This window comes from Barbatula barbatula (genome assembly GCF_947034865.1).
Source record: "Barbatula barbatula genome assembly, chromosome: 23".
Lineage (NCBI taxonomy): Eukaryota > Metazoa > Chordata > Actinopteri > Cypriniformes > Nemacheilidae > Barbatula > Barbatula barbatula.
In genome coordinates, this window is record NC_136786.1 from 19,218,705 (window position 1) to 19,245,716 (window position 27,012).

The 27,012-nt window shown below is 39.6% G+C and overlaps 3 protein-coding genes across 4 annotated transcripts in view; all 3 read left to right on the forward strand.

Annotated features, from left to right (window-relative positions):
* The first annotated feature begins 434 nt into the window (after positions 1-434).
* klhl14 (kelch-like family member 14) lies at positions 435-12,711 on the forward strand. Its single transcript, XM_079447300.1, has 8 exons — positions 435-1,354; positions 4,087-4,208; positions 7,794-7,883; positions 8,414-8,492; positions 8,698-8,888; positions 9,754-9,912; positions 10,075-10,232; positions 11,547-12,711. Exons 1-8 carry the CDS (start codon positions 474-476, stop codon positions 11,685-11,687), a joined length of 1,821 nt encoding a protein of 606 aa, XP_079303426.1. The 5' UTR covers positions 435-473; the 3' UTR covers positions 11,688-12,711.
* Positions 12,712-14,122: 1,411 nt separating this feature from the next.
* Positions 14,123-19,623, forward strand: abcd4 (ATP-binding cassette, sub-family D (ALD), member 4). Of its 2 annotated transcripts, XM_079447502.1 has the most exons (19): positions 14,132-14,462; positions 14,548-14,666; positions 15,025-15,152; positions 15,602-15,741; positions 15,838-15,954; positions 16,253-16,378; positions 16,459-16,509; positions 16,617-16,711; positions 16,925-17,046; positions 17,122-17,213; positions 17,308-17,397; positions 17,657-17,862; positions 18,118-18,209; positions 18,283-18,319; positions 18,491-18,540; positions 18,621-18,673; positions 18,822-18,898; positions 18,967-19,082; positions 19,205-19,623. In XM_079447502.1, exons 1-19 carry the CDS (start codon positions 14,431-14,433, stop codon positions 19,268-19,270), a joined length of 1,809 nt encoding a protein of 602 aa, XP_079303628.1. In that variant the 5' UTR covers positions 14,132-14,430; the 3' UTR covers positions 19,271-19,623. The 2 variants fall into 2 exon arrangements, with proteins under 2 accessions (XP_079303629.1, XP_079303628.1); XM_079447503.1 differs by lacking the exon at positions 15,838-15,954 and having other exon boundaries at positions 14,123-14,462.
* Positions 19,624-22,144: 2,521 nt separating this feature from the next.
* Positions 22,145-27,012, forward strand: part of obscnb (obscurin, cytoskeletal calmodulin and titin-interacting RhoGEF b) — a 48,704-nt gene continuing 43,836 nt past the window's right edge. Inside the window, exons 1-4 of the mRNA XM_079447668.1 lie at positions 22,145-22,305; positions 24,066-25,170; positions 26,250-26,519; positions 26,679-26,939. Coding sequence (XP_079303794.1) covers positions 24,075-25,170; positions 26,250-26,519; positions 26,679-26,939 — 1,627 coding nt within the window. The 5' untranslated portion in view covers positions 22,145-22,305; positions 24,066-24,074. The remainder of the gene's footprint in view (positions 22,306-24,065; positions 25,171-26,249; positions 26,520-26,678; positions 26,940-27,012) is intronic.

Genomic DNA, 27,012 nt, shown 5'->3' on the forward strand with positions numbered 1-27,012 from the left:
AGGTAAGTTTTCGGACGCCTGCTATAACATCGTCGTATTTGGCACGGGCGCGCGCGGTGCGCCAATGTGCAGTCGTCGGTTGAAATAAGTTGCCGTTTGTCAGCTCGTCCGCGTACGAACGGCTCGATAACGCGTCGCGCTGGCGTTTTCACGACAGACGCGATGCGCAACCGCACATCCGATGGCGATGATGGTTGCGGGAGACAAACTAATTGCTATTGTAGCGCATATCGGGGGACGCGCGTTTATCCGTCGTGCGGTGGTGGGGGGGGGGCAGATAACAGCATGGCTCGTGCGGATAACGGAATGAACGACGAGCCAAGTTTGCGTCTATCGTGAGGTTTGCTGAACTTACCGCCGCGGTCTCTCGATCTCGCGCACACATACGCGCGCACCACGGGAATGAATGTGCACTAGATGAGAAATACCAATGGCTTTGTTTACTCGCAGGAGGTGCGCGCAGCCCCGGAGTCATGTCCAGATCGGGTGACCGAACCTCCACGTTTGATCCGACCCACAGCGACACTCTGCTGCACGGTCTCAACCTGCTGTGGAGGAAACAGCTCTTCTGTGATGTGACTCTCACCGCGCAGGGACAACAGTTCCACTGCCACAAAGCCGTGCTCGCGTCCTGCTCGCAGTACTTCAGGTCCCTGTTCGCCACGCACGTGCTCAACAGAGAAGATGGGCTGGCGGCCAAGGACCAGGGCAGCAGCGGCACCCCGTCGTCCTCCCCCGACGACAAGCTCCTGCCCAGCCCGCGCTCCGCCATCAACAACCTGGTGCTGCAGGGCTGCTCGTCCATCGGTCTGCGCTTGGTGCTCGAGTACCTCTACACGGCCAACGTGACCCTGTCCCTGGACACGGTGGAGGAGGTGCTCTCCGTCAGCAAGATCCTCAACGTCCCCCAGATCACCAAGCTCAGCGTGCAGTTCCTCAACGACCAGATCTCCGTGCAGAACTACAAGCAGATCTGCAAGATCGCCGCCCTGCACGGGCTGGACGAGACCAAGAAGCTGGCCAACAAGTACCTGGTGGAGGACGTGCTCCTGCTGAACTTCGAGGAGATGTGCGCCATGCTGGACGCCCTGCCACCGCCCGTTGAGTCTGAGCTGGCTCTTTTTCAGATGTCCGTCTTGTGGCTGGAGCACGACAGGGAGACCAGGATGCACTACGCGCCTGACCTGATGAAGCGCCTGCGCTTCGCCCTCATCCCGGCCCCGGAGCTGGTGGAGAGGGTGCAGTCCGTGGAGTTTATGAGGAGCGACCCGGTGTGCCAGAAACTGCTGATGGATGCCATGAACTACCACCTGATGCCCTTCAGACAGCACTGCAGACAAACCACAGCCAGCAGGTGAGCGCTCCTCTGTTATATCCAGTCATCAACATCAGTAGTGTTCATTGTCTTTTCTTTTCAGAAAGTCCACATCTAAAATGATATCGAGACACGAGACACGATCAAGCAAAACTTTACTCTGCAAAACTTTACATATAGAAGAATGCATGAACATCACAATTCGGTTGCACAAGAACAAAAAACTGACTTGATTCTTTCAGTTGTGGCTTGTATGTCAACAGAGACGATGTAGGAGATAAAATAGAAAGAAGTCAATGTGGAATCCTGCATCTGTATACGGTTCACGTGATCACGTCCATATGCTATACAGTATGTGACAGGTGTCATCATACACGGGGCATGCTGTACTGATCTCAGCATTTTGCTTTTGGGAATTATATGTTGTTGCAATGTCTGCTCCGGACTTCTGCTCTTCTCGGGGAGATTCTCCACGATTCCTCATAGTGCTGTTTCAGGGTTGACTAATCTCGGCATTGTTGCAAGCTTGCATACTGCAGACGTTATTGCAGTCTGCAGATGGGATAATTAGCAGGAATAGTTGACCGTGGAATAAACCGGAATCGATTGTTGGAAAGTATTTCTTTGTTCTGGAATTGAAATGAAGATCTTATAGAAGTCATCTCGCAAAAGGTTTAATGAGTGTTGAAATACGTATCTGCTAACAGAATTAGCGTGGGTGTAATTGGTGGTGATGATAAATTGTTCATCGTCTGTTGTTATTTGATCGTCACTCCACGGATCGACTGTCCAAACCGGTTCGGTGTTTGCCAGATCTTGATTGACAAACCTGAATGGTGATTTGATGAAATCAGTTTACAGAACAGTGAATGCACATCTAGGATACATGACTGGCATTTATTTCCCTTACGTGGTTCATAACCTCTATACGATGGAACACAAAAGAAGATATTTAGAGAAAAGTCTCAATGGTATGGTGTTCATACTATGGAAGTCAATGGAGGCCAATGGTTTTTGGTTATCAACGTTCTTCTAAATATCTTCTTTTGTGTTCTGCAGGAGAAAGAAAGTCGTACAAGTTTGAAATGTATAAAGGTCAAATAAATGATGAGAGAATTGTTAATCATGCCTTTAATCTCATTGAGCTGAAGGGATCATCAAATAAAACACTTGCACTCAGTGGATGTTGTCAAGCTTTTAAAGCACTTATTCAATCTTAAAGGAAAAGCTGCGTGTCTTTAAACCTGTTGTTCAGGAGTTTGTATTATTGATTGATATCAAACTGGTTTTATTGAATTTAATCTCTTGCATGATTGAGTGGACACCTTGCATGCGCGTCCATTTATTTACTGGAATCTTAAAAGCGTTACGCAGGATAAAAAGGATTGCAGGTGATTTTACTGTTGACAGTAGTCACACGCACAGCTTTGACCAATAGGATGAGAACGTGAAGTCATGAGACCTGTCAGCATCTGTTTGGATCTTATGGTCTGGATCACAATCACAATGGATGCTGATGTTGTCAGCAACAGTTTGAGGAAAAGCACATCATGAATGAGCTTGAAATGTGAGCGAATGGAAAATGACGTGAGATCTACATGTTGAGGTTAACCATTCATAACTGTACGTGTCACAAGCTCGATTTAAAATCATTTTAGAAGTGATTACATGCGTTATCAGAGTGTGTTTTACAATAATAAGAGATCAGAGTTCAGTGTCGTGATGCACTGGTATATTCTCCATTAGAGACACAACCTACAAAACCTTTAATACAATAGGACACTGTCACTCAATTTAAAGGGACAGATAACCCCTGTCATCATTTATTCGCCCTCGTGTGGTGTGTATATGGCTCTTTGTTCTATGGAACACAAAAGAAGATATTTTGAGAAATGTGATTTTGTTCTCGTACAATGGAGTTCAGCGTTGTTTGTCACCATTAATCGTCTCATCTCGATTGTTTGACCTCATCGCGATGGTTTCAGATCATCGCAATTATTGCACATCTCTATAGAAGACAATAGGTGGAGCTGTAGTGCCGGCATATTGTATAGTTTAGTGTATATGTGATAACTAAAGCATGGTTATACTTGTAAAATGTACCACCACAACACACTTTATCACTCTAAAACTAAAGCATATACCATAAAAATAACCTGCGGTAGAATTTAATAGTGTTTAGGCTAATCTCAGTGTGAAAACCAGTCTAGCAAAATGTAATCGACGAAAAATTGTATTGTAGTCTTACAAGTGAGAAAAAACTGATAGCATTTGAATGGGGCTTCAATTCACTCCTGATCAATTTACTTAATTTACAAATATTTGGCAATATTATTGACGGGTAAAAGCCTAAACCTTAAATATATGATGACCCATTTTTTGTCTTATATTCAGAACAATATGGTTGTTTCAAAGCTGAATTAAAAATGTATGAGAATTAAATGACAAAGCTCTAAAAACAGACAATTAATCGTCATAATCGCCACGATTTATTAGCCAGTTAATCGTCAGCCAAATTTCATAATCGTGACAGCTCTGGTGGTTTGGTTATCAACATTCTTCAAAATATCTTCTTTTGTGTTTTGCAGAAGAGAGAAAGTCAAACAGGTCATACAGAAAGTAAATAATGGCAGAATATTTATCTCTCTGTCTCTCTATCTGCCGTTAAACACGTCCCACCGTGCCGTGGCGTATCGTTTGATATGTAAGCGCTATGCACTAACAGCGGCTAATAAGAGACTTGCTAATGAGTCTGTTTTTGTGTAACGCAGGATTCGCTCAAACAAACGGACGCTCCTGTTGGTTGGGGGCCTGCCCCCGGGTCCCGACCGCCTCCCCAGTAATCTGGTTCAGTACTACGACGACGAAAAGAAGACATGGAAGATCCTTACAAGTGAGTGCTTTGCTCTTTTCCCTTCTCTTGCGCAGATCGAACCCTCCCTGCGCCGGCCCGTGCCGAGAAGCAGAGAGGTAATGATGTAGCACTATCACTTTTAATGTAACTTTTTAATCAGAGCGTGACTGCCTTCACACCATTGTGGAGCTGTAACGCCTGGATTGGCTTCTGTTTTCTCTCCCTGTCTTTATGCACAAGCGTGCCGGCGAGATTAATTTTAATCTAATGATCTTGTGAAGATTCATCATCAGACGATGACACGTATTCTTATTGAACTGCTTTATTAGGGCACGACGTTCTCGCCAGTGCATCCGTCTTGGCGAACGGCGGGGAAGGAAGCGGCAGTGGTTTGTGTTTTGGCACGACGAATTACAATCTCTGAATTTTTAAATAGTTCAAATTGGTCACAAATCTGTGTATGGATTGTGAGGAGTGACATCATCATGGGAATGTGTCGTGATGGTAAACTTTACAAAAAAAGGTTTTTACATATATCGCTATTAAATATTTCTTTACTTTTAAATGATATAGTTCATATTGTAGACATGTGCGAATACTGTTGCTCGCTCAAAAGAAATCTCAACAAACATCTCTTTTCGCTCTCCATTTATAATTTCAACGACTAAAAAACCTCATAGCAGACTTTGGTATTTTAAGAAATATGAAAGATAAAGATATTGATGAAGACATGAGAAACAATTGGGACAATAATATGATTTCTTTAGCAATTGGTTTCAATGGTTTTCGCTCATTTGCATAATTCCCTCAAAAGAATTAGCTGGTTTGTAAAACAAAGCCAAAAGCAAATGTTGTTTTTTGTTAATCCGTATCTTAAAATAGACGTATATACTATTAATAAACCTTTAGAGGCAGTTCATGATCAATCATTTTTTGACTGTACAGAATTCTGCGTCATTGGAACAGTTATATGTATGACAGCACCAGGTGGCTTGTGGGAAATCAATGCACTCGCAGACACAGCCGGTAAAGAGTCTCAACAAGAGAACCCTTACAAAAATACAGTCATCATCTATTTAAACTACATAAACAGAGTTTAAAACTGAATCGAGTCTAAAAGACACGACGTTATAATTGAAACGACTGCGTAGATTCTATTGCTTTCCAAGACCAAAACAGAAGACATTAAGCAGCATGCAGTCGTTTTGTTTTATAGCTGAAAAAATGAGTTCAGCCAACCGATGACTGCATCCCTGAGGAACCAGACCTACAGAGATACCTCGCTCGCCCAAACCTGCATGCACATCCATTAATGAATTACATCTGGATCTATATAACTTACACTCATAAGGTCATAGTGTAATGTCCTTTATTTCTGCCTCAGACGTCGAGTATCAAATGGCCCATGGCCAGGCGAAGAGACCAAACTGCGAAATCATCCTCTCAACACACCAGCACCCCCTTGATGTCGTTTGGGGTGTGCAGGTTATTAACATTCAATCATAACTTTGCAATGAGCCGAGACCCAAAAGGGGGGGAACGGCGACTGATTAAAACCTTCATCAGCACTATTTAGGACGGCTCTCATGACTGCGTCTCTCTGCCTCTCTGGTTCACCGCCACGTGCGCTGACTGACACCTAGTGGAGCCCACGTGCAATGGCTTATGGGAATGAAAATATAGTTGAGGTTACTGTAACACTTTGTTATTTTATCATATAAATCTAATAACTGGATTACATGATCAAATCTAAATGATTCTCACATTCTGTCGTTTTTCATGACTTTTAATCATTTTGCCTCTGGTTTCCTAATTCTTTGCTTTACCGAATACAATTATTGAATGTGATAATTGATTTAGATTTGAAGTAAAAAAGAAAGAAAAATAGAGACGTTAGTGAAAAACTGTAACCAACAAACAAATGAATGAAAGAAAGAAATAAAAAAGAGACTGAGTAATGTCACAATGCACAAAAATAGAAAGAAAGCAAACAGGAAAGGAAGGAAGGAGAAAAAGAAAGAAAGAGAAAGAAAGAAAGAATGAGAAACAAAGAAAGACAGAGAGAGAAAGGAAGGAAGCAAGAAAGACATTAATTTCTATGTCTCTTTTATTTATTTCATTTGTTTGATTCATATATTCTTTCATTCATTAAAGACTAGAAAGAAAGAAAAATAGGAGACGTTAGTAAAAACATTTAACCAACAAACAACTGAATGAAAGAAATAAATAAAAAAGAGACTGAGTAATGTCACAATGCACAAAAATAGAAAGAAAGCAAACAGGAAAGGAAGGAAGGAGAAAAAGAAAGACATTAATTTCTATGTCTCTTTTATTTATTTCATTTGTTTGATTCATATATTTTTTCATTCATTAAAGACTAGAAAGAAAGAAAAATGAATAAATAATTAAAGAACTTAATTAAGTAGGAACGTTTATTTTTCAAAACTTATTTAAGCAAAATATAGGCTAATTTCATATGACTTTCTTTTGATTGTGGTGTGAAATATAGTCAAAATACTTTTTATTTTAAAGGTCAACGTCAAAACTTTGCAAAAATATGCTTTTCAAACATCTCCTAAACACTTATTAGACTGAATAACACATAAATATCTTTTAGTCAATCACAGAATCAGTGAGTTTAGCGATACGTTGTGTTTTCTTTCATTCATTTGTGTAGATGATTAAGATCAAGGCTCAGATCTCATGTCACATCATGTCTGTCTGCAGCTGTTTATGTCACCTGCTTCCAGAATCATTCAGTCAGTGACAGGTAGACCTGCGTCTCTCCGGTGAGACAGAGCCGTGCGGTCCGGCTGCAGTGGTTGGATGTGAGAGTTGCACTGCGGTAGAAGAGGCCGATTGGATTCAAGGCTGTCTAATTTTACAGCAACTGTGATCCATCAGCCGGTGGAGATGTGACAGTGGAAATGAATGATGGAGACAGACAGGTGGCTCTTAGCGTACGACTGATTTACGCCGCACAGGCACGGGACGGAGATTTATGGAGTGAATATGATCGTGTTCATTATGACTGTCACCCGACGACCATTTCTCTCCATTTTAACGGGGGGTCACTTTTGCAGTCGCTGAAGGATTAGAGGAGACAGACACATATACACCTGCCACCGTGTACACATGTGACAGTGAACGTTCAACAGAGGACAAGCTATTCCATCGGCGAACACGTGACAGCATGCTTGAACCTCCTGACAAATCAATGTGCAAATGACGGCTAACATGAGATGTGCACTTGTGTTACTATCCTCTCAAAGGAGGGAGATATCTGAAGGCCACCGCCTCTCTTGAACCTGACAATGACACTTTTGCCATAATAATACAAGGATTCATTTGTAAGGTTGTTTTAAAAACGTTTCTATTCTCGGTGGCTTTTACTGACTGACTTGATGTTTTTAATACGTGTGTTGATTTTGTTTTTGGGGGGTTTTATGTTTCTTTATTTGGTTGTTTTCTGTGTAGTGGAAAGGGCTTTATTAATAAAGTAGACTTGAGGGCTTGATGTCTGTTGAATCCAGTAATTGGCAAATGAAACGGTCTGATATCCTAGTTCAATTTTTGTGTCTGACTGGATATTACTGATGTGTTTTGGTTTTGTCTGTGTTGTAGTAATGCCATACAACAGCGCCCATCACTGTGTGGTTGAAGTGGAGAACTTTCTGCTATTGCTGGGTGGAGAGGACCAGTGGAACCCTAATGGTAAACTTCTGAATAAATATCGTATCTGTAAAAATATGTAATGAATAACTGATGACGGGCCGTTGAATTCTTAGACAATAATGCACACCGTGATGCGTGGCCGTTACAGCTCAACGGCCCGTCGTCAATCATTCGCCGTATATCACATTGTTTTAATGTTTGCTGTCTATAAATTTTTAAGGTAATCGTCCTGGAATGCGCTCAGTTTTAATAGGACGCTAATTTAACAGGACTCATATCTTACGCGTCTCATCTCAGCCCGTTGCTTCAGCCTGTATGCAGTTATCAGAGAAGAAGACAGACAGCTTGTTGTTAGATCTTCATGTTTGTTTTTAGATCATTTTAGATGCACACCCATAGAACGTTCGTCAGCCAATCCGAATGAAGCATTACACAGCCATGTGGTATAACGTCCCAAAAGAAGATGTTGAGAAATGTCTCAGTGTTTGTTCTTGAAATTTAAAAACACCTTCTTTTGTGTTGGTGAATAATTGATGACGACTCAAGCTTTTAACATGTTCTCTCTGCAGGCAAGCACAGCACTAACTTCGTGAGTCGATACGACCCGAGATTCAATAGCTGGATTCAACTACCCCCCATGCAGGAAAGGTACGAAGCTTTCCGCTTTCTGAAAATGACTTACGATTCATGAAATAATGAGAGCTCTTCATAACACGAGCTGGAAATATGACTATAATTATTTCTTAAGCCTCTGTGATGAATTTTTGCTCCGGGCTGCTACGGGCATGTTTGTTGTAAACAGTCTCTGCGATGACGGATTTTAAGAGATCTTTTCATCATGTCTTTGTTTCAGGAGAGCGAGTTTCTTCGCTTGCTGCCTGGATAAGCACTTGTACGTTGTTGGGGGAAGGAACGAGACAGGTTATCTGTCTAGTGTTGAAGCCTATAACCTTGAGACAAACGAATGGAATTACGTTTCGTCTCTTCCTCAGCCGCTGGCTGCACATGCTGGCGCCGTGCACAATGGGAAAATATACATCTCAGGTTTGACCATAACTCTCATACAAACAGTGAATTAGTCAAAGTGACTGAAAGTCTACTAACAGATGACATGCAAGTCATGAAGACTTAGATGTGTGTTTATCAACGGCAGATCGGAGAACATTCATTAAGGGAATATTTGGGGTTTAAAACGAGATTAAGCTTTATAAATGACATCTGTGGCATGTAAACATAAACAAAAATTGTGTCGACAGAAATCTACTTACAATTAAATTGACTGTTTCAGCGGCACAAACCAATGTTATGTGGTCCAAACTTAACTTCCGGTAGAACTCTTTATAGAGTCAATAACTGTTGAGTAGTTTTTCAATTTCATTTAATTCAGTTAATATACAATATAATACTAACAAATTAATATGAATATAAATTAATTAAAAGATCAATTGTTATAATATAACCAAACACAGACCGGAAGTTAACGTTGGGCCAGGCGATCTCACAGGAATTCATAACTATTTAACAAGTCGGCTAATTCATATGAATTTGTACATCATTGTAAGTTTATTTCTGAGTTTGAATGAGTTTTTGAAAATTCGCCTTACAAAACATTAGCCAATCCGATGTCACCATTTACAAACACACAAACAAGGAGCCTTTCTGATAAGCTACTTTTCTGTATTCTTAATTTTTGTGGGGTGGAAAAAGGATGTATAAAGCCTAGAGCTTTAACAGATGTGATATTCAGTGACATCTGTCTGATAGTACCAGTTTAATGCATGCTATTAAAAACAACATCAACCTGGAATATTCCTTTAAGCTCTAAATAAATGTCTATGCGATAGGTAAACCACATTTAAAAGAATGATGTTTCTCATATTGAATGTGCATTTTGAATGTCTTGACTCAGGCGGAGTACACAATGGAGAATACGTTTCCTGGCTTTACTGCTACGACCCCGTAATGGACGTCTGGGCCCGGAAACAAGACATGAACACTAAGCGAGCCATACACGCTCTCGCAGGCATGAACGATCGCCTCTACGCTATTGGTGGCAATCACTTAAAGGGTAATCAGCTAGAAGTCAAACCTCAGCAGCTACAACACAAATCAATACAGATCTTGATTATTAAATACAGTTACTTTCAATAATTAAATCCCATAGTAACACTTTGCTAAACGTGAACCATTTAAAATGACATTGTGTGTGACACTGATGTTCTATGTGCAGGATTCTCTCATCTGGATGTGATGCTGGTCGAATGTTACGATCCTAAAGCAGACCAGTGGAATATTCTGCAGACGCCAATTCTGGAGGGACGCAGCGGTCCTGGATGTGCCGTTCTGGATGACAGTATTTACTTAGTCGGGGGCTACAGCTGGAGCATGGTAAACATCACTGCTTACTTATTGAATATTAATGAAGGCTTTATTTGTTCTTCACACGTATTCGAAATTCTGTCATGATTGGGAACCCTTTCAAAAACCATCAAAAGAATTGGTTCCTGCAGCTCAGTTGGTCGAGCAGGTTGTTCGCAGCACAAGGGTCATGGGTTCAAATCTCGTAACTTGTAATAAATATAAATCGAATGTATTTTATTGACAACTGCATACATTTAAAATGTAATTGTAAACAGTGACTGTAGTGCCCCCTGTGGACAAAACTCTCTAAACGCAAGACGTTCTTGGGCTTGAGTCAAAAGGGACAAACCCAACCAATGGGTTAAAATTTAACTTATGCTGGGTTATTTCATCCCAAAATGCTTGGTTGTTGAACCCATGATTGGGTTGAATATAAATATTTTCTGGGTTAATTTAACCATCAGTTGGGTCTGTCTCTTTTGACCCAACCATGGATTGAAAATAATCCAGCGAGTGTGGTCAAGGTCTAATATGTCCATATTTATTAAGGCTAAAATGCTTCAAATCTTCCTGTTACTCAAATAATAGAGCCGTAGAAGTGCAAAGATCATGGGTTCAATCCTAGGAAACACACATACCGATAAAAGAAATGTATATCTTGAGTGTTACTTTGAATAAAAGCGTCTATCAAATGTGACCCGGTCTGTGAAAACACAATTAGATTTTTTTTGTGATATGCTGTTTTATACATTTCAAAATAAAGTGAAGAAAATCTGTATATCCTTAATATCTTTAATATTGAGAAAGTACGCCAAAGATTGAAAAACATTTATCCAAAATATAGCAGTTTCACGGTATTGCGGTTTTACTATTGCGACACTAAGGTGTTTTTTCCAAATGTCTGCGTATACAAAAATAACTTACAATACATTTCATTTTGAAGCAACATATAGAACATGTGTGTCAGGTGAAAATAAAGCCTTAAAATTACAATATTCTTTAAAAATATATATTTTTGTCATATATATTAGACATGAACATCAAACATTGAATTACATGATTGAATTATTTATTTTCATTGGTATACCTTGAAACCGGTATTCAGCCCATGCCTGAAGCCAACTTCTAGAATTTTTGTCAAATACACAGTGTGAATAACATTGCACTTTAACTCAAAATTGTATCATATAATCTATCATTTACAACAATAAACACACATTACTGTACCTATTTTCAGCATTTCTATAGCTATACAGGGTCACAACAAATGAACAAATGTACATTTCTTGTCTTGTTGACAGAATGAATGTACAGTAAGTCATGAGTAATGTTCTCTTTCAGGGGGCCTATAAGTCATCCACCATTTGTTACAGTCCAGAGAAAAGCACATGGACAGAAATGGAAGGAGAAGTGGCAGAACCGTTAGCCGGACCGACCTGTGCTACAGTCATACTGCCGGCCTGTTTGCCATTTAACAAATAACTGCACACAAGCAGACAAGCGCAGTGAAGAGGAAGACGCCATCGGGATGGAAAGCCCATCGCTAAACAAAATAAACGAGAGGACTCTCTCAAATGAACGCCGGCAGCTTTTCAACAGGAGCTGATGAGCTGTAGAGATTATTTTTTTACTGGTCGGACAAGAGCACTTTGTTTCTTTCATACCTAAAGTTTAAAACTGATACGATCATCAACTTTACGTATTTGATGCTCACGTGTGTTGACATTCAACTGCTCATATTCAATCCATCTTTTTTTATGGGAAATATTTTTTTTGGCTTGACTCGGCACGCATACTTTGACCAAATGGATAGATCTTCCATATGTACTTTGTGTCTTGTGGAAGTGGCCGATCAACGACAGTGGTGACAAGTGGGTTGACCAAGAACGCTTCATGTTTTTATATAAGCAAAAATCAAAGTTCTGTGTACACTGTAGACTAGCTATTTAATATATATCACATCATGTCTGCTTGTTAGATATTGTGGCCATAAGTCACACATTGTTATTTGTACAGATGAGAGGGGAATCAATGTCAATTAAAGAAAATATGTTTCAGTTAAACGCAGACACTTTTTATTTATTGGTTGAACAATCACTATATTATGATTTACTTGCCATGTGGTATATTTGCATGGCGTGACGTGGAAAGCTTATTGTGCTATGCTGTGGGTACATTATTGTTGGTTAAAATGTCATATCTCACAGTGCCTATTTTTAGTATCAGTCTGCTTTATTTAGACTATTTTCCCATTTTATCAGCCTTATAAAAATAAATCAAATTTAAAATAGTCAGAATCACGAATTATTTTCTGAGAAGTTTCTCTGAGAAATCTGAATTTGTTGCACTGATGTTTGTTGTCCCTTTTGATGAAGAAAGGGTTTTTTTCTTTCATTCTTGTAAATAATCGCTTGCAGTGGAACATTTTTGTGCTCATGGGATTTATTCTCAAATCCTGTTATGTTCTTTACATTTGAGTCTATGAAAATAAAACAATTTCTGAATCAAACGTGCATCTCTCTGAGCCACATAACCTCAAATGTGATTCAAATTCATCACTGTACACTATGAACTGTGCGTGACACAAACCAAATCATAACAGTTTTCATTATTCACTTTATTCATTAAGATACCAGAAGGTTGATGACGGTAAATGACTATTACAAGATTATATTGTCAACCACAGATAGTCTTCATCAATAACCCTTATCAAATTATTTCTCATATGGAAAAAGACAATATTTGGCAGTTTTTTATATAAATAAATAAATAAATCCTTGTTAATTATGAATGTTATTTTCCGATCAATAACTCAACGCTCGTCAATATGAACGAATTAAAGACACAGACACACTGTGACCCAAATCAACGATCATGAATAAATGAACAAACGAAAGGTGAACTCACCCCATCCTCCACTATAGACTGCAAATACAGTCCTGTCATATCACTTCGTTTTATTATCCTTCAATAATCATTAAGGAATGCGTCCGATCCATATCACCTGTTACCAACAAGCACACTTGATGACGCGACAGTGATTCTGAAATGTGATTGGTTTGAGAGACCACATCTGATTGGCTCATGAACACGGAGAGAGGGAAACTTCAAGTACTTCTGGCGTTTACGTGCCGTGGAGATTAAAACCAAACTATTGATTTTATATGCAGCACTGTGATAAAATTAAACATAATTATTCTGATCTTATATAATATTTATATAAGTATATACATCGTTTCATATTATTAAATGCATAAGCTACATATTATGCACTTTATATTTTTTTGTTTAAAGTATTGATTGTATTAAATGTTAAACCCCCACACTGGGCAGATGTGTCTCGTTTCGTAAGCCTGCGTCCTTGTGTCCTCCGGAAGTAGTGTCCTTCCGGCAACGGAGGCATACGAGACAATGGCAGAAAAGGAAACAGGAAGTACCACGTTGCCATGACAACAGGTTGCACTCTCACACATGTCAAGTTAATTCAACGTGATTTCAAGAGGTAAAACGTTATTTTCTTCTACCATGAACTATGTCAAATGAATTAAACATTCGTGTCATTATTTGCCTTACTGTTGTAAACACTTGTAAACCTGTTTACTACATCTGCCTGCTAAGATTAAAAAACGTGACACAAATTGTAAACTGCTCACATTTAAACACCACATCTTTCATTGAAGGTGCAGCCACAGCCATTTATTCAAATAACAGACGTTGGCCGACGCAAAGAATTGTGGGTCATCTCTAGCAACGAAGGATACACCTCATCATGTGTCCTCGGGATTCTCGTGCATGAGAAGGGTCCTACCTGACTCGATGACGTAGCAGGCTTCAAATGAGACCTCCGGAGGACGCAGCCATTGATTCCTCACAGCAGGTGGCGCTGCAGCGTCAGACAGCGTGCGCGTTCACATTGCGCTGTCGAAGAAGAAGGAGAGTTGTTTTCATGTGACAGGAACTAACCAGATACATTTAATAACCGGTCATGAGTTTATGTTTTACTGATGCGATAGAATACGTTTATTATCGCTGTTCGTATTATTTTAATGTGTCTAAATAACTGTAACAAGAGGCGCCGGATGGTTTAGTTCGTAACTGTTGAATCATGTTTAACAATCGGTCACATGCTGCATCAGACTTTGAACCCAAAGCTCATTCAATACATTTAATAACATCATTGAAATAATCGAGTACGATTCGATGGTCACTTTAACCCTCCTTCATCATGCCACAAATAAAGAACAGCGGTGTCAAACGGTAAGGAATCCATTCATCTATTCAAAAGAAAGAAAGATGTGCATCACATATAAACTGTCTTCCGTTGTGTGAATTTGTCTGAAAGTACAAAACTAGACTCGACGTTCCTTCGGCGGTTCTGCGGTATTCTAAAGGTCCTCTTCCCATCCTTGTCCAACCAAACTGTGCGGATGTTCTTGACCCTTCTTGGAGTCACACTATCAGGTGTTTAATAAGCATCAACACTATCAGGTGTTTAATAAGCATCAACACTATCAGGTGTTTAATAAGAATCAACACTATCAGGTGTTTAATAAGCATCAACACTATCAGGTGTTTAATAAGAATCAACACTATCAGGTGTTTAATAAGCATCAACACTATCAGGTGTTTAATAAGCATCAACACTATCAGGTGTTTAATAAGCATCAACACTATCAGGTGTTTAATAAGAATCAACACTATCAGGTGTTTAATAAGCATCAACACTATCAGGTGTTTAATAAGAATCAACACTATCAGGTGTTTAATAAGCTTCAGAATAATCTGGTGTGATTGTTCAATATCTTTCATTTGATTTCAGTACAGCTTGTGATTTATCAGGTGGGTCTCATTCCCAGTCAGTTCTACGAGGTTCTGTCTGACAGGAATTATGGGAGATTCAGAGATCTGGTGGCCTTTGCAGTTTTTCTCATCCTGATTAACTCGGCAGTAAGTTTGTCAAACATATATGAGCCACCAGATGATATTAAACCACTGATCCTTGAGATCATTTTCTTTAAGCGATCGTTCACCCAAAACACGAGAGCACCCTCGTGTCATTTCATTCCTGTATAAATTACTTTTTCTTAAACACAAAGGAAGATATTTGGAAGAATGTCAGTAGTTTTCAATTCTGTGACATCATTGACTGCCATAGTAGGAAAAATGAAATGACAGTCAAAGGTGCCCGAGAACCGTTTGCGTTGCTAAATTCTTCAAAGTATCTCACTTTGTGTTGAACAGAACACAGAACCCACAGAGGGTAATTTTGGGTGAACTGACGCTTTAAGATCAAGACTTTTGTGCACATTGATGCTGTGTGTATTAACTTTGGGTGGGTTTCATCTACACGCATCGCTTTCGTTTTTAAGTTTGTGCTTTGATCACATTGTATTTAGCTGAAGAGTCTGGACCAGTACATCTGCAGCCTGCTGTATGTGGGGTGGAGGAAGACTTTAACCGAAGAACTCCATGACACTTACTTTCAGAGCCGTGTTTACTACACCCTCAACACACTGCACAAAGACATCGACAACCCGTAATGTATTCACCAGACACCAGCGTAATGATCTATTTGATGTGGAAAAATGTCAGTATTTTAGAGTCTTTTGTCTTTGCTATGGTGTGTGAACAGAGACCAGCGCATCAGTCAGGATGTAGATCGGTTATGTAAGCAGATGAGCACCATGGCTAGTCGACTTCTTATTTCCCCATTTACCATCTCTTACTACACCTATCAGTGCTTCAACAGGTGAAACAGAGGGCAGATGTGTCCATCTCTGTGTCTAGAACACATTCATATTGTATTCAGTATAGGATTTTATTCAGATTTTTCAAGTTCTGTGTTATAACTGTGTGCATTTCTGAGGAACGGACCTCATTGCTAGCACCATGTTCTAACAGCTACAGAAAAGCTCAAAGCGATCTGTATTTGAACAGATTTGAAAGATAACCATTTGTACTCTTTGTTTTAATCTGATCTGTGACAACGTTTAATATTTGCACAATAAAATAACTTGTGTTGATTTATTGATGTTCTTGTCACGCAGTGCTGGTTGGATTGGATTTGTTAGCATCTTTGGCTACTTCTGTATTGGAACGGTCATTAATAAGATCTTGATAGGACCCATTGTGTCCATGCTGGTTGAGCAAGAAAGGCTAGAGGGAGATTTCAGGTAAATCTGACGGAGCTTTTTTCAGCAGTTCTTTGTGTTGGTCATTATTCTCATGCGTTTTGCTCGTGTGATGTTTCCAGGTTCAAACACATGCAGATTCGAGTAAACGCTGAATCTGCCGCTTTCTACTGGTCAGTTAGTTCTTTCTGTATTTCTGTTTACATAAAGACTTCCTACATAAATATCAGAGAAAATAAGTCAACCAAAAGGTGATGATGATGATGATGATGTTGTTCAGGGCTGGGAAAGTGGAACAAATGCGAACCAACCAAAGGCTACACATGCTCTTATCCACACAGAGAAGTCTGATGAACAAAGAGTTCTGGCTTTACAGTAAGAACCTCTTCTCTCTTCTCTGAGAGCTCTGTACTGAAACATCTGAGCTTTTTTCAAATTCAGTGTTGTGGGTTCAAGCTTTTTGCTCTTAATGTACAGTAGGTCTCTGTGGCGTTTACACAACATACTGTTTCGTCATTGTCAAGCGTACATACTGTCATGACATTTGTTTGGTTTGGCGGCCATACGATGTCTATTTTCTCATTTCAGTTGGGGTGAATACCTTTGACTACATGGGGAGCATCCTCAGCTATGTTGTTATAGCGATACCCATCTTTGCTGGGGTGTACGACGGCCTGACACCTGGAGAACTGAGTGCACTCGTCAGTAGGGTGAGACGCATTGCCAAACATAAACACAGAGCAGAGAAAACCCAATGTGTTTATCGCATGTTGTGTTCGTTTCAGAACGCCTTTGTCTGCATTTATCTGATAAACAGCTTCACTCAAATAATAGACCTTTCAACCACTGTGTCAGATGTCGCCGGATACACCCACAGGTGAGGGAGACATGTTATGTGCTGTGGATAAAGGGGTCTTCATTAACAATAATTGTCAAAATAACAATGCAAGTTATTTCTTCTGAATTGTTAGAATCGGAGAACTACGAGAAGTGATGTCTGACATTGCAAAGAAACAGGACAGATACGATACACTGACAAAGGAAACAGGTGACTTTGATGGGTAAGAGTTCTGTATGTCCCTTCTTGACTGAAAAATAAAACTAGATAAAGAGGGAACTCGAGATGCTTAAGTCAGAGAAAAGAGAAAGCATTCAAATATGTTTAAGTTGATCATGTGTTACGTACCAAAACTGTAGCTGTATAATACACATTTTTGTATCATTACACCCCTTTGGAGTTCCTGACAGACACAAAAGATTTCAATGAAGAATGACTCTTACATTATTACTGTGCAATAATCAAGCATGTTTCTGTTCAAGTGATACAGAGGTTCACAACATCCCAGCAGACACAGCGTTTGTGTTGGATCGACTCTCTTATAGATCGCCAGTCTCACAGGAGCTGCTCGTGAAGGATCTGACCATGAAGATCACTCAAGGAACAAACCTGCTTGTTGTGGGAAACACAGGAACTGGAAAAACCTCCTTGCTGAGAGTCCTCAACTTCCTCTGGGAGCCATGCAGTGGTACATGAAACAATAGTTTAAAAGAGAATAAGGAAACAAGCAAGACCAATTCTAAACACAGGTTACATATCAAGAGTTTGGTTCCAAAATGAGATGACTCCATTTTAAAAAATGTTCAAAAATCATGTTCTTTATTAGGTCATCATGTTTTTAACACACATCATGTGTTAGTTAACTGTCTTAGTTATTATGGCTCAAATAAAAACTCTTCATATGGACACAGGAGGGTGCTATTACATGTCTTCTCTACTTCAGGTTCTGTGGAGATGACCACATGTTTTGGTCCGAGGGGCGTGATGTTCTTACCACAGAAACCATATCTGACTGACGGCACGTTGAGAGAGCAGGTGAGCAATTCTTCTTTCTGAGATTAAATGCAAAATAAACATTTTGATCATGATGGCCATCTTTTTCCTGCAGGTGATCTATCCATTAAAGGACACATATCCAGCATCAGGTATAGATGACTCGATTTATAATTAGTAAGAAAACAAATAAATAAACGTGGTTGTATTGTTATTATAGAAACGCATATTAAGTATGTAATTATACAAGGAAAATTAAAAACACATATTGAAGTGGTTCAAAAACTCACACGGACTTAAACAAGTTCACATTGTCATCATAGGGTCTGTAGACGATGAAAGAATATTGAAATACCTGGAACTCTGCGGTTTGGTAAGACTGCATCAGTTTACTGTTTACAAATAGCTTTTTAATGTTTTTTTTGTTAAAAGCCATTTGTTTCTGTGTTTTAGTCAAATCTTCCGAGCAGGATTGGAGGACTGGATGCCAATGTAGACTGGAATTGGTAAGAAACATACACTGGACACATTGCTTCCCTCACAAAAACATTCAACATTAAAACCGGATTTTGTTTTTTTGTGAGTTTGTGTATCTTCATCCAAACGTTTTAAAGGGAATAAAAATGTGCAAATGGGATTGCTGTCTTTCTACAGGAACGAAGTTTTGTCACCAGGAGAAATGCAGAGGCTTTGCTTTGCCAGACTCCTCTATCTGCAGCCCAAATATGCAGGTACCTTCACAAACTCTTATCACGCTTTGTACATGTTTGCCGTGGGTTTCTAATGATGTTTGTGTTAGTATTGGATGAAGCCACTAGTGCTCTGACAGAAGAGGCAGAAGAGCAGCTGTATGCAGCCTGTAAGCAGATGGATATGACCCTTATCAGCGTGGGTCACAGGAGAAGTCTGGAAAAGGTGATGACTTCTCACTTTGACTAATGTAACACAACATAGACAATATTTTAAACATGACTGTTGTTTTCAACAAATCAGTATATTGATTTTGAATGTGTCCTTTCTTTGTTTTTTATTACCAGCATCATGATGTCATGTTGCGACTGTGTGAAAGTGGCAAATGGGAACTCACTAAACTCAAAGAGTGAACCTTCAGAACTACCAGATAATATTGGTCTGGTTTGGGATAATGGGTGAATTTAACCCAGATAGATTTATACTTGAAGTGTTTGAATGTTTACTAGACAGCAAAGAGCAATGTACTTATTTCTGATACATTAATACAGCTGTCAATGTATATAGCATTAAGCTATATATTTTTAAACTAGATTGTGTAAGCATGTTCTGATTCACTCAACCTTTATTAGTTGTTTTCTTGCCAAAGAAATGAGGGGAAGCTTGTACACAACATGTAAAAACATCAATCTTAAGTTTGGTCAATTATAAATCTTACTGTAATTGTTTTATAAATATGATAGATAATAAACTTGTTTCTATATGATCAGTTTTGTCACCGGTTTCGATTAGTTGTGATAAAAATTTCTATATTTTAAATGACTAATATTATATATGTTAATTGCTCTACATTTAAGATTTCAAATGAATTATTCAAAAATGGTCATTTTAGTGTGTGACCAGGAGGGGGCCAACATTTTCTATCCCCACCTATCAAAAGGGGTTCTTTTGACTACCATTGTTTTTGTCCTGCTATGGGACATTTATACAGATTTGGAGGCGAGTAAATGATGACTGAATTTTTGGTTGAAAAATCCCTTTAAATCTAATTACAACATTTAACCATATGAATTTAATGCAATTCAGCTCGGTATTAACATCGTTGACACGTTGAAATGAAGATCCATCTGGATGTGTCTTTAAGGAGTTGGAGCAAGATGAATATATCTGTTGTCACACAGGCAACTCTTAATAGTAACAGTGTTTAAATAGAACTTCAGACTAAAATAAACATGGATCACACGTCTTGTACACATTTGTACCCTTACAGTTTAGTTTTAATGGTACTTGAGCACAACCTTGTTTTTTTTTTTACTCTACTGTACTGCAAAAGGGACACATTTGCAACCAAAGTAGCGGAAAATAGAGATCAGAATGATCCGTCCTACCAAAGAGCTCAGCTGATCTGACTGCTTGAGTTTCAAAAAGTTTAAAATGTGAGCCAGGTCAATCTGCTGCTGTCAATCAACAGCCAGAGAGAGAGCGAGAGATGGGAAAGACCCACCAGCCTTTAAGGAAAATATGAGATAATCAGTAGAGAAATAACCAAACCCTTAAATCCCTTAGAGAACGTGTCATGTGCCCTTGAAAGTTACTGCAGGAAGGGTACACCACATGAACGGTGGTCTCAGATAAAGGAAAAGTGTGTTGTTTTATTGCAGCATTCATTACATGTGTGATTTAAACGGACATATTTATTTAAACAGCTGTTTATCTCCCACCACAACTCGCACTTCAAAGGATCTGCCCTTATAAGTGTGCAGGGCACATGAATGCGATTGAATTTCAGCCAAAGATGCCATAATGGCCATATCTATGATAATAGCGCTCAGTTTCTAGCACAGATCAACCAATTGGTTTTCTAAGACGTCACAAGGGTCAGGGATTACTTTTGTGCTGAATGAATTAACGTTTTGGACTTTCATTGATTTGACTTATTACTTCAACCAAATATATCCATAAATATCTTCTTATCATCTTGGATGGGCTGGGGGTGAGTAAATTAATAGCCATTTTATTTTTGTGTAAACTAACGCATCAAGGAATATAAAATAAAGTGAAAAAGAAAATATCCCCTTTAATTACTAGATTAATAAAAAGGCACAAATACCGGATGCAATATCTGACTATATGTTTTAATATGTGATCTGAAAGTAACAGCAACAAACAGTATAAAAGGAACAAAATGCAAGAGATCACAGAGTACAAAATAACAGAAGAAATGAGGATATGGTCAAAAAACCTTCCAAACGTAAGAGAGCATCCCTATGCCCTACTCCCTTCAAAGGGCTGAGCACTTGAAGTGAATTCTTTGAAGGGTGTAGGGCATTACTGTCTCTCGTGTATGCGTTTGGAACTCTCTTCACAAAGAGAATGACTGAACAAATGTTAGCTTGACAACGGCACATGTGAACTCTGAATCCAGCGCTCGTTTGATGAAAATAAACTACTTTTTTAATACTTCATTTTTTCAATCCACTTGGTGTAAATAAAAGGAAAATTTAATAAAGGAAACCTATAAGTTGCTATTTTTACACATTAAACATACTGTCCTATAAACTAAATGATCTTTTTACTATATTCTAACTGTATTAATCATATTTAAAATCCTGCACCACATTAGCTGCTAAATGAGTCGCGAGAACTCGTCATCCAAGATCACAAACGGAACTCACTTCCTTGAAGTGACCATGGCATGTCCCCTTCGCTAACGGACTTTTGAAAGGGCCCTTTACGAAGGGATTCAGGTGTACACTTTTGTTTGGAACGCCCCTACAAATGGAGTCCTTCATGGGCGCATAAATGCCGTTTGGAAAATGCCCTACATGTTAACACAACACAAATAATGCAGTGCCAACATGAATGGATGAAGTTACATTACTGAACATGAAAACATCACGTTGTGACAAAATTGTACAAAAATGATTTTGATTTAACTTGAATTTAAATTCATCAAATCAGCAAGCAGTGTACTTCAGTGTACTACATATTGTATATGTAAATTGGTAAATCTGCTGCCATACCTGTAACTGTTGCAACATATTGTTGAACCTTTTGATATTTGAACCTCGAGCACCATGGAATTCTGTAGCAATAAAATGCAAGTTGTCAGTAGTCAAACACAGTAAGAGATTGAATTAAAAAGCTGCACATTTTCTAAACGGTCATGAAAGGGGCTTGTTTTCAGCAAAATCCCGTCCGGTACGGTGTGTGACATTAGTTCTGGTAAGTGACACATCTATTTTGAACAGGAGGCAGGGCCGATAGAGGAGCGGCAGATATTTGTCACACTGAAAGCAAAGACACTGGGGGATCAAATACACCGTCGTCGCTCCTCTGAATTTACACGGAATTTACCTGTTTTACACGGATATATTCTCATGCCAACATCGGATATTTATGAAGGACTGTTCTGGTTTATATCCACTGTAGCTCGAGGAGAATAAGGGTAAGTAATAACTTTATATATTGAGGGATCCTGAAAGATGAACCTTGTAACTTATAATCAATGTGTATTTCTGAGAATGGTTGCTTGGATGTTTTATTGACGGGACATCATCACAAATCCATCAGTCTAGTGATTCTGTGCTCGTTTCGTTATTACACACCGTTGCATTCCTCAGTCTAAATATAAAGACAGCATTGCTTTGACTGTTTAAGATGCAATATTTATCTTACACATCTTAACATTCAACTTTTGAGCTCCATAAGAATGAATTTATTTCAGGAGGCAGAACGGCCATTGAAAAAAATGTACATGCATATCACATTGTTGTAGTGATGTCCTATCACAGCTCCGGTCTGATCTCTTCTACAAATGGACATACTGGAGACGAAGGCTGACAGCTGAGGTTATTTTTGGGACAGGCCGCTCAGGGGACTGAGGTGTCGGAGATGGCAAATGTCACGCGTTCAAAGACCAACATCCTTTTGTTTAAGTTTGTTGCGCTGAAATTCCAAATCACCAGTTTAAATGGTGTGCTGTGGTCAGATTTCAAGTGTTGTGTTTGAGATGATGGGATTTATTTCTGACGGCAGTGTTGTGCTTTCAGCTTGTAAAAATGCAGTTATTTGTTGTTCGTTTGATGAAAGAGTTTTAAGGCAGGATATTCTGTTTGATTTTTGTGGTTTTCCATCACATTAAACTTTAGATTATTTGCCCCACAACATCCTGCAGTGTAGTATTTACTGTATTCTTTCATACACAATAAACTTTAGGTATATATGTGAATATAATAGTATTTCTAAAAATGTTATTTACATTTACATTATGAAAATTATTTCTCATATTTATCCTTAGCCTTTTGATTTTGTTTTACATACGTATACACGTAACTCTTTTAACTATTTTCTTTGAGGAGGTCATTTGAAATGAGTAGTACTCAGCTCATGTTTATTTCAGGATCTTTTCTGAAATGGTTATTAGTGACATTGTCATTAGTCGTGTCATCAATAGACTCTTTTTATTCACACTGACTTACAGTAACAGCCCTCCTCAAATGACCAGCAGTTTAGTCACAGGGTACTCGATATAGGTTGTCCCTACCTACGGCCAGATGTACTCAACGGCAAAATAGCCCAAGATAGTAATTTCAAAAAAGGGTTTAAGACATGCTTTTTTGGGCCGTTAATAAAGCTGCAAATACCATTACAATGACCATTTAAATACTCTCCTAACCTTTGTGTCTGAAGAAGAAACTCCTACAAATGCATATGAAATAAGGTCAGTTGCAAAAACAGCGGTCTCCACAAATTTTCAGCGCAGGTTTTCACCGTGTGCGCTGAGCAAAGGGTTAGTAAAACTGGCCCCTAGGATTTAGAGTTAGTATTCCAAAGTTTCCACAACCCACATAGTGTTCTCCAAATGTTTTGCTTGTATTTATTTTCTTATGGGAAAACTATGGGAAAATTGGTTAGCATGTTCTGTGCCATCAAATTACTGTCAAATGCAGCTTTCTTTTTAATATCTTAACTATCTTGCCTGTCTAAAGACGAATAACACAAAAACTGTATGTTACATAAACAGAACTGGAATCAGAGCCTTTTGTGTAGCCAATAGAAGTTATTTTGTCTGCAGAAAATGGTCAGGGATACAGTACAAAACTAGACTGCACTTGATTGAGTTGTCTTCGTTTTGAATAAGTATGTCTATATGAATACATACGTTCAACAGATTTGACTTAAATCAGTGTTGTTTCCATTCTGCAGGAATCAATAATGGATCAGAATCTATTTGGTGGGGCCCCGCGCTTTCTTACTCGACCCAAAGCCTTTCAGCTCAGCGTGGGCCGAGATGCTTCCCTCAGCTGTACTATCGTTGGAAACCCTGTACCTGTTGTAACCTGGGAGAAAGAGAAACTCGTTCTCTCTGCAGGGGGACGCTTCAAGACAGTTGAGGATGGCAACGTTTATCGTCTCACCATCTACGATCTTACTCTGGAAGACAGCGGTCAGTACATGTGCCGTGCCAAGAACAATGTCGGCGAGGCGTATGCGGCTGTGACCCTGAAGGTAGGATTGCCTCCAGCTGCTCTAGATCGTGCTCCGGTGTTTACAGTGAAGCCCGTCTCCAGCCGAGTGGGTCTGGGGGGGGATGTTACCTTCTATTGCCGTGTTGCAGCACATCCTCCCCCAACCTATGATTGGGAGAAAGACGGCCGCTACCTGGGTGAGACCAACCGCATCAAGATCACCTCAGACAACGAATCCAGCTCCATGCGGATCCAAAGTGTTCGGAGCTTGGACAGTGGAACGTACACCTGCCGTGTGCAGAACTCTATCGGCCGTGCTCAATCCGCCGCCACTCTGGTAGTGGACATGCAGGACGCCCGTCTCCTCAACGCTGACAAAAGCACCTCCCTCCTCTCACAAATGCAGAAGCGAAAAGAAGATATGCGGAAGGACATCTCTATCTACCGTGCCATGGAAAGCTCCTCCACCTCGCTTAAAACCTCATCCTCTAAGATCACAGAAGAACTTGGCAGCTTGGGGCTTGCCTATGACCATGAGCAGAGGGTTTCAGCCCTGACGAGCATGTTGCCCAAAGGTGTGTTTACCCGCACCTGTACGGTAACCGAGGGTAAACACGCAAAGCTCAGCTGTTTCGTCACAGGTCATCCGAAACCACATATTATCTGGCGGAAGGATGGGACAAACATCGGCGAAGGCCGCAGACATGTTATGTATGAGGATCAGGCAGAGAATTTCATCCTCAAGGTGCTGTACTGCAAGCAGAATGATAATGGGCTGTACACCTGCAATGCATCTAACATGGCTGGACAGACCTACAGCGCTGTGCTAGTGATTGTCAAAGGTATGAGTTATATAGATTATTGTGCACTGCATCCCAAGTCCAAAATGACTTTTCAATCGTTAAGAAAGTGTTCTAAAGGGAATAGTAGCCTACAGTGTTTAACAATATTATCAATGTTTAAATCAAAGATTTAACACACAAGATCAGTAAGTTACTGCTTAGTAGACTACATGTATATGTTTTGTTGTCTAAATGGTAAATACTCTCTCATTTGGATGTCTCAATCAGATCAAATCTAAATGTCTGTCACATCTTTTGCTGATAGTCATCTTTGCCATTCAACTTCAATGCATCGCAGCAAAGTTCTAGCAAGAGTCTTTAACAGGGTGTAGCGTTACACCTATTTTCTGCTGGTGATGATTAGTTCACAGTTGTTGTGATGGTTAGTTGTCACGTCTGACGCCACTGTCCGGGTGACTTTCCATACAGCATGATATCAGCCTGAAATGTCTACATTTACCATTGTTACATAATCCAAATTTATTGTAGACCAGTCATTGTTAACAAATGCACCTTAATGATCTTCAACAGATTTTGTAACAATTAAGTGGTCAGTTCAAATTTTAGCCAGAAGTGTAGCAATAATGTCTTGTTCTTGTGCCTTAATCTGCACTCTCATGCCAAAGGCACCTTAGAGAAAGGTCACAGAAACGTAGCCAGATGCCAGTCTGCAATTCCAATCCAAAGTGTAGTGACGTCCATGTATAATGGTTAGGAGTGTGAAGTTCATGACATTTGTAAGGCTGTGTTTGTGAAAACAGGCTTTACTTTATCAGCTGAAACTCATTTAGAATGTAAAGCATATCTTCTGGATACAGTGTATAGGTCTCTGTGTGATACTGAGACTTACAAAGTTGTAAAACAATGTGGTTGGTGGCAATCTAATAGAAATAGAAGAAAATGCATACTGAGAAACATTTAAATGTCTGCCCCTCCCATATTAAGTCAGTTACGTCACTTTCATCATAATGTGAAGACCTAAACTATTTGAAAATAAATTGCACAAACAAATCAATTGAGTAGATCCATTACAAAATGGTGTTTGTTGAGCTCACTAATACTCTGTGTATCCTTGTCAGAGCCAAAAATTCCGTTCAAGAGGAAGTTGCAGGATGTCGAGGTGAAGGAAAAGGAAACGGCAACTTTGCAATGTGAGGTACCAATGTCAAACACCCAAGCCAGCTGGTACATGGAAGAGACTCGTCTAGAACAAAACGCTAAGTACCGTCTGGATCAGGAGGGTACTTTACGTCGCCTCACAATTCACAACGTTACCACCAACGATGATGCCGTCTATATCTGCGAGATGAAGGAGGGCAGTCGCACTGTGGCAGAACTTACAGTTTTGGGTAAAGCTCTGAACACCACTCCTATAAGGCTTATTAAATTGGTTAGAAAATGGTTGTTTGCCAAGTATAAGCCAAAAAGTAGTCCTCAAGCATAAAAATTATATATTTTCAAATAATGGTTTTGTCCTGGCTCATTAAGACTCTTCTCTCCTATTCCAGGGAACATCACTAAAAAGCTGCCCAGGAAGACAGTGGTGCCAGTTAGCGATACAGTTATCTTCTGCGTTGAACTCGAGCAACCAGTTGAAGATGCATATTGGACCAGGAATGGGGAGAGGCTTAAAGAGGAGTCCCGAATTATAATCGCCCGCATAAACAGACAGTACACCCTAACGATTCGTGAATGTACCTCAGAGGACTCAGGTGAGGTGGCCTTCATCGCCCGTGACTGCAAGACGTCCACTCGCTTCTCTGTCACTGGTGAGTACATTTTTGTAAATCTGAGTGTGGCATGCTAACCTGGAGATTCTGTGCTGAAACACTTTGTCTGACC

Bases quoted from the DNA above. Each gene is read 5' to 3' on its own strand.
- abcd4 (XM_079447502.1), top strand. From the start codon at position 14,431: ATGCCACAAATAAAGAACAGCGGTGTCAAACG. The intron at 18,210-18,282 runs GTGAGCAATTCT...TTTTTCCTGCAG, and splicing joins ACGGCACGTTGAGAGAGCAG to GTGATCTATCCATTAAAGGA. The intron at 18,320-18,490 runs GTATAGATGACT...TTGTCATCATAG, and splicing joins GGACACATATCCAGCATCAG to GGTCTGTAGACGATGAAAGA.
- klhl14 (XM_079447300.1), top strand. From the start codon at position 474: ATGTCCAGATCGGGTGACCGAACCTCCACGTTTGATCCGACCCACAGC. The intron at 1,355-4,086 runs GTGAGCGCTCCT...TGTGTAACGCAG, and splicing joins AGACAAACCACAGCCAGCAG to GATTCGCTCAAACAAACGGA. The intron at 10,233-11,546 runs GTAAACATCACT...GTTCTCTTTCAG, and splicing joins GGGGCTACAGCTGGAGCATG to GGGGCCTATAAGTCATCCAC.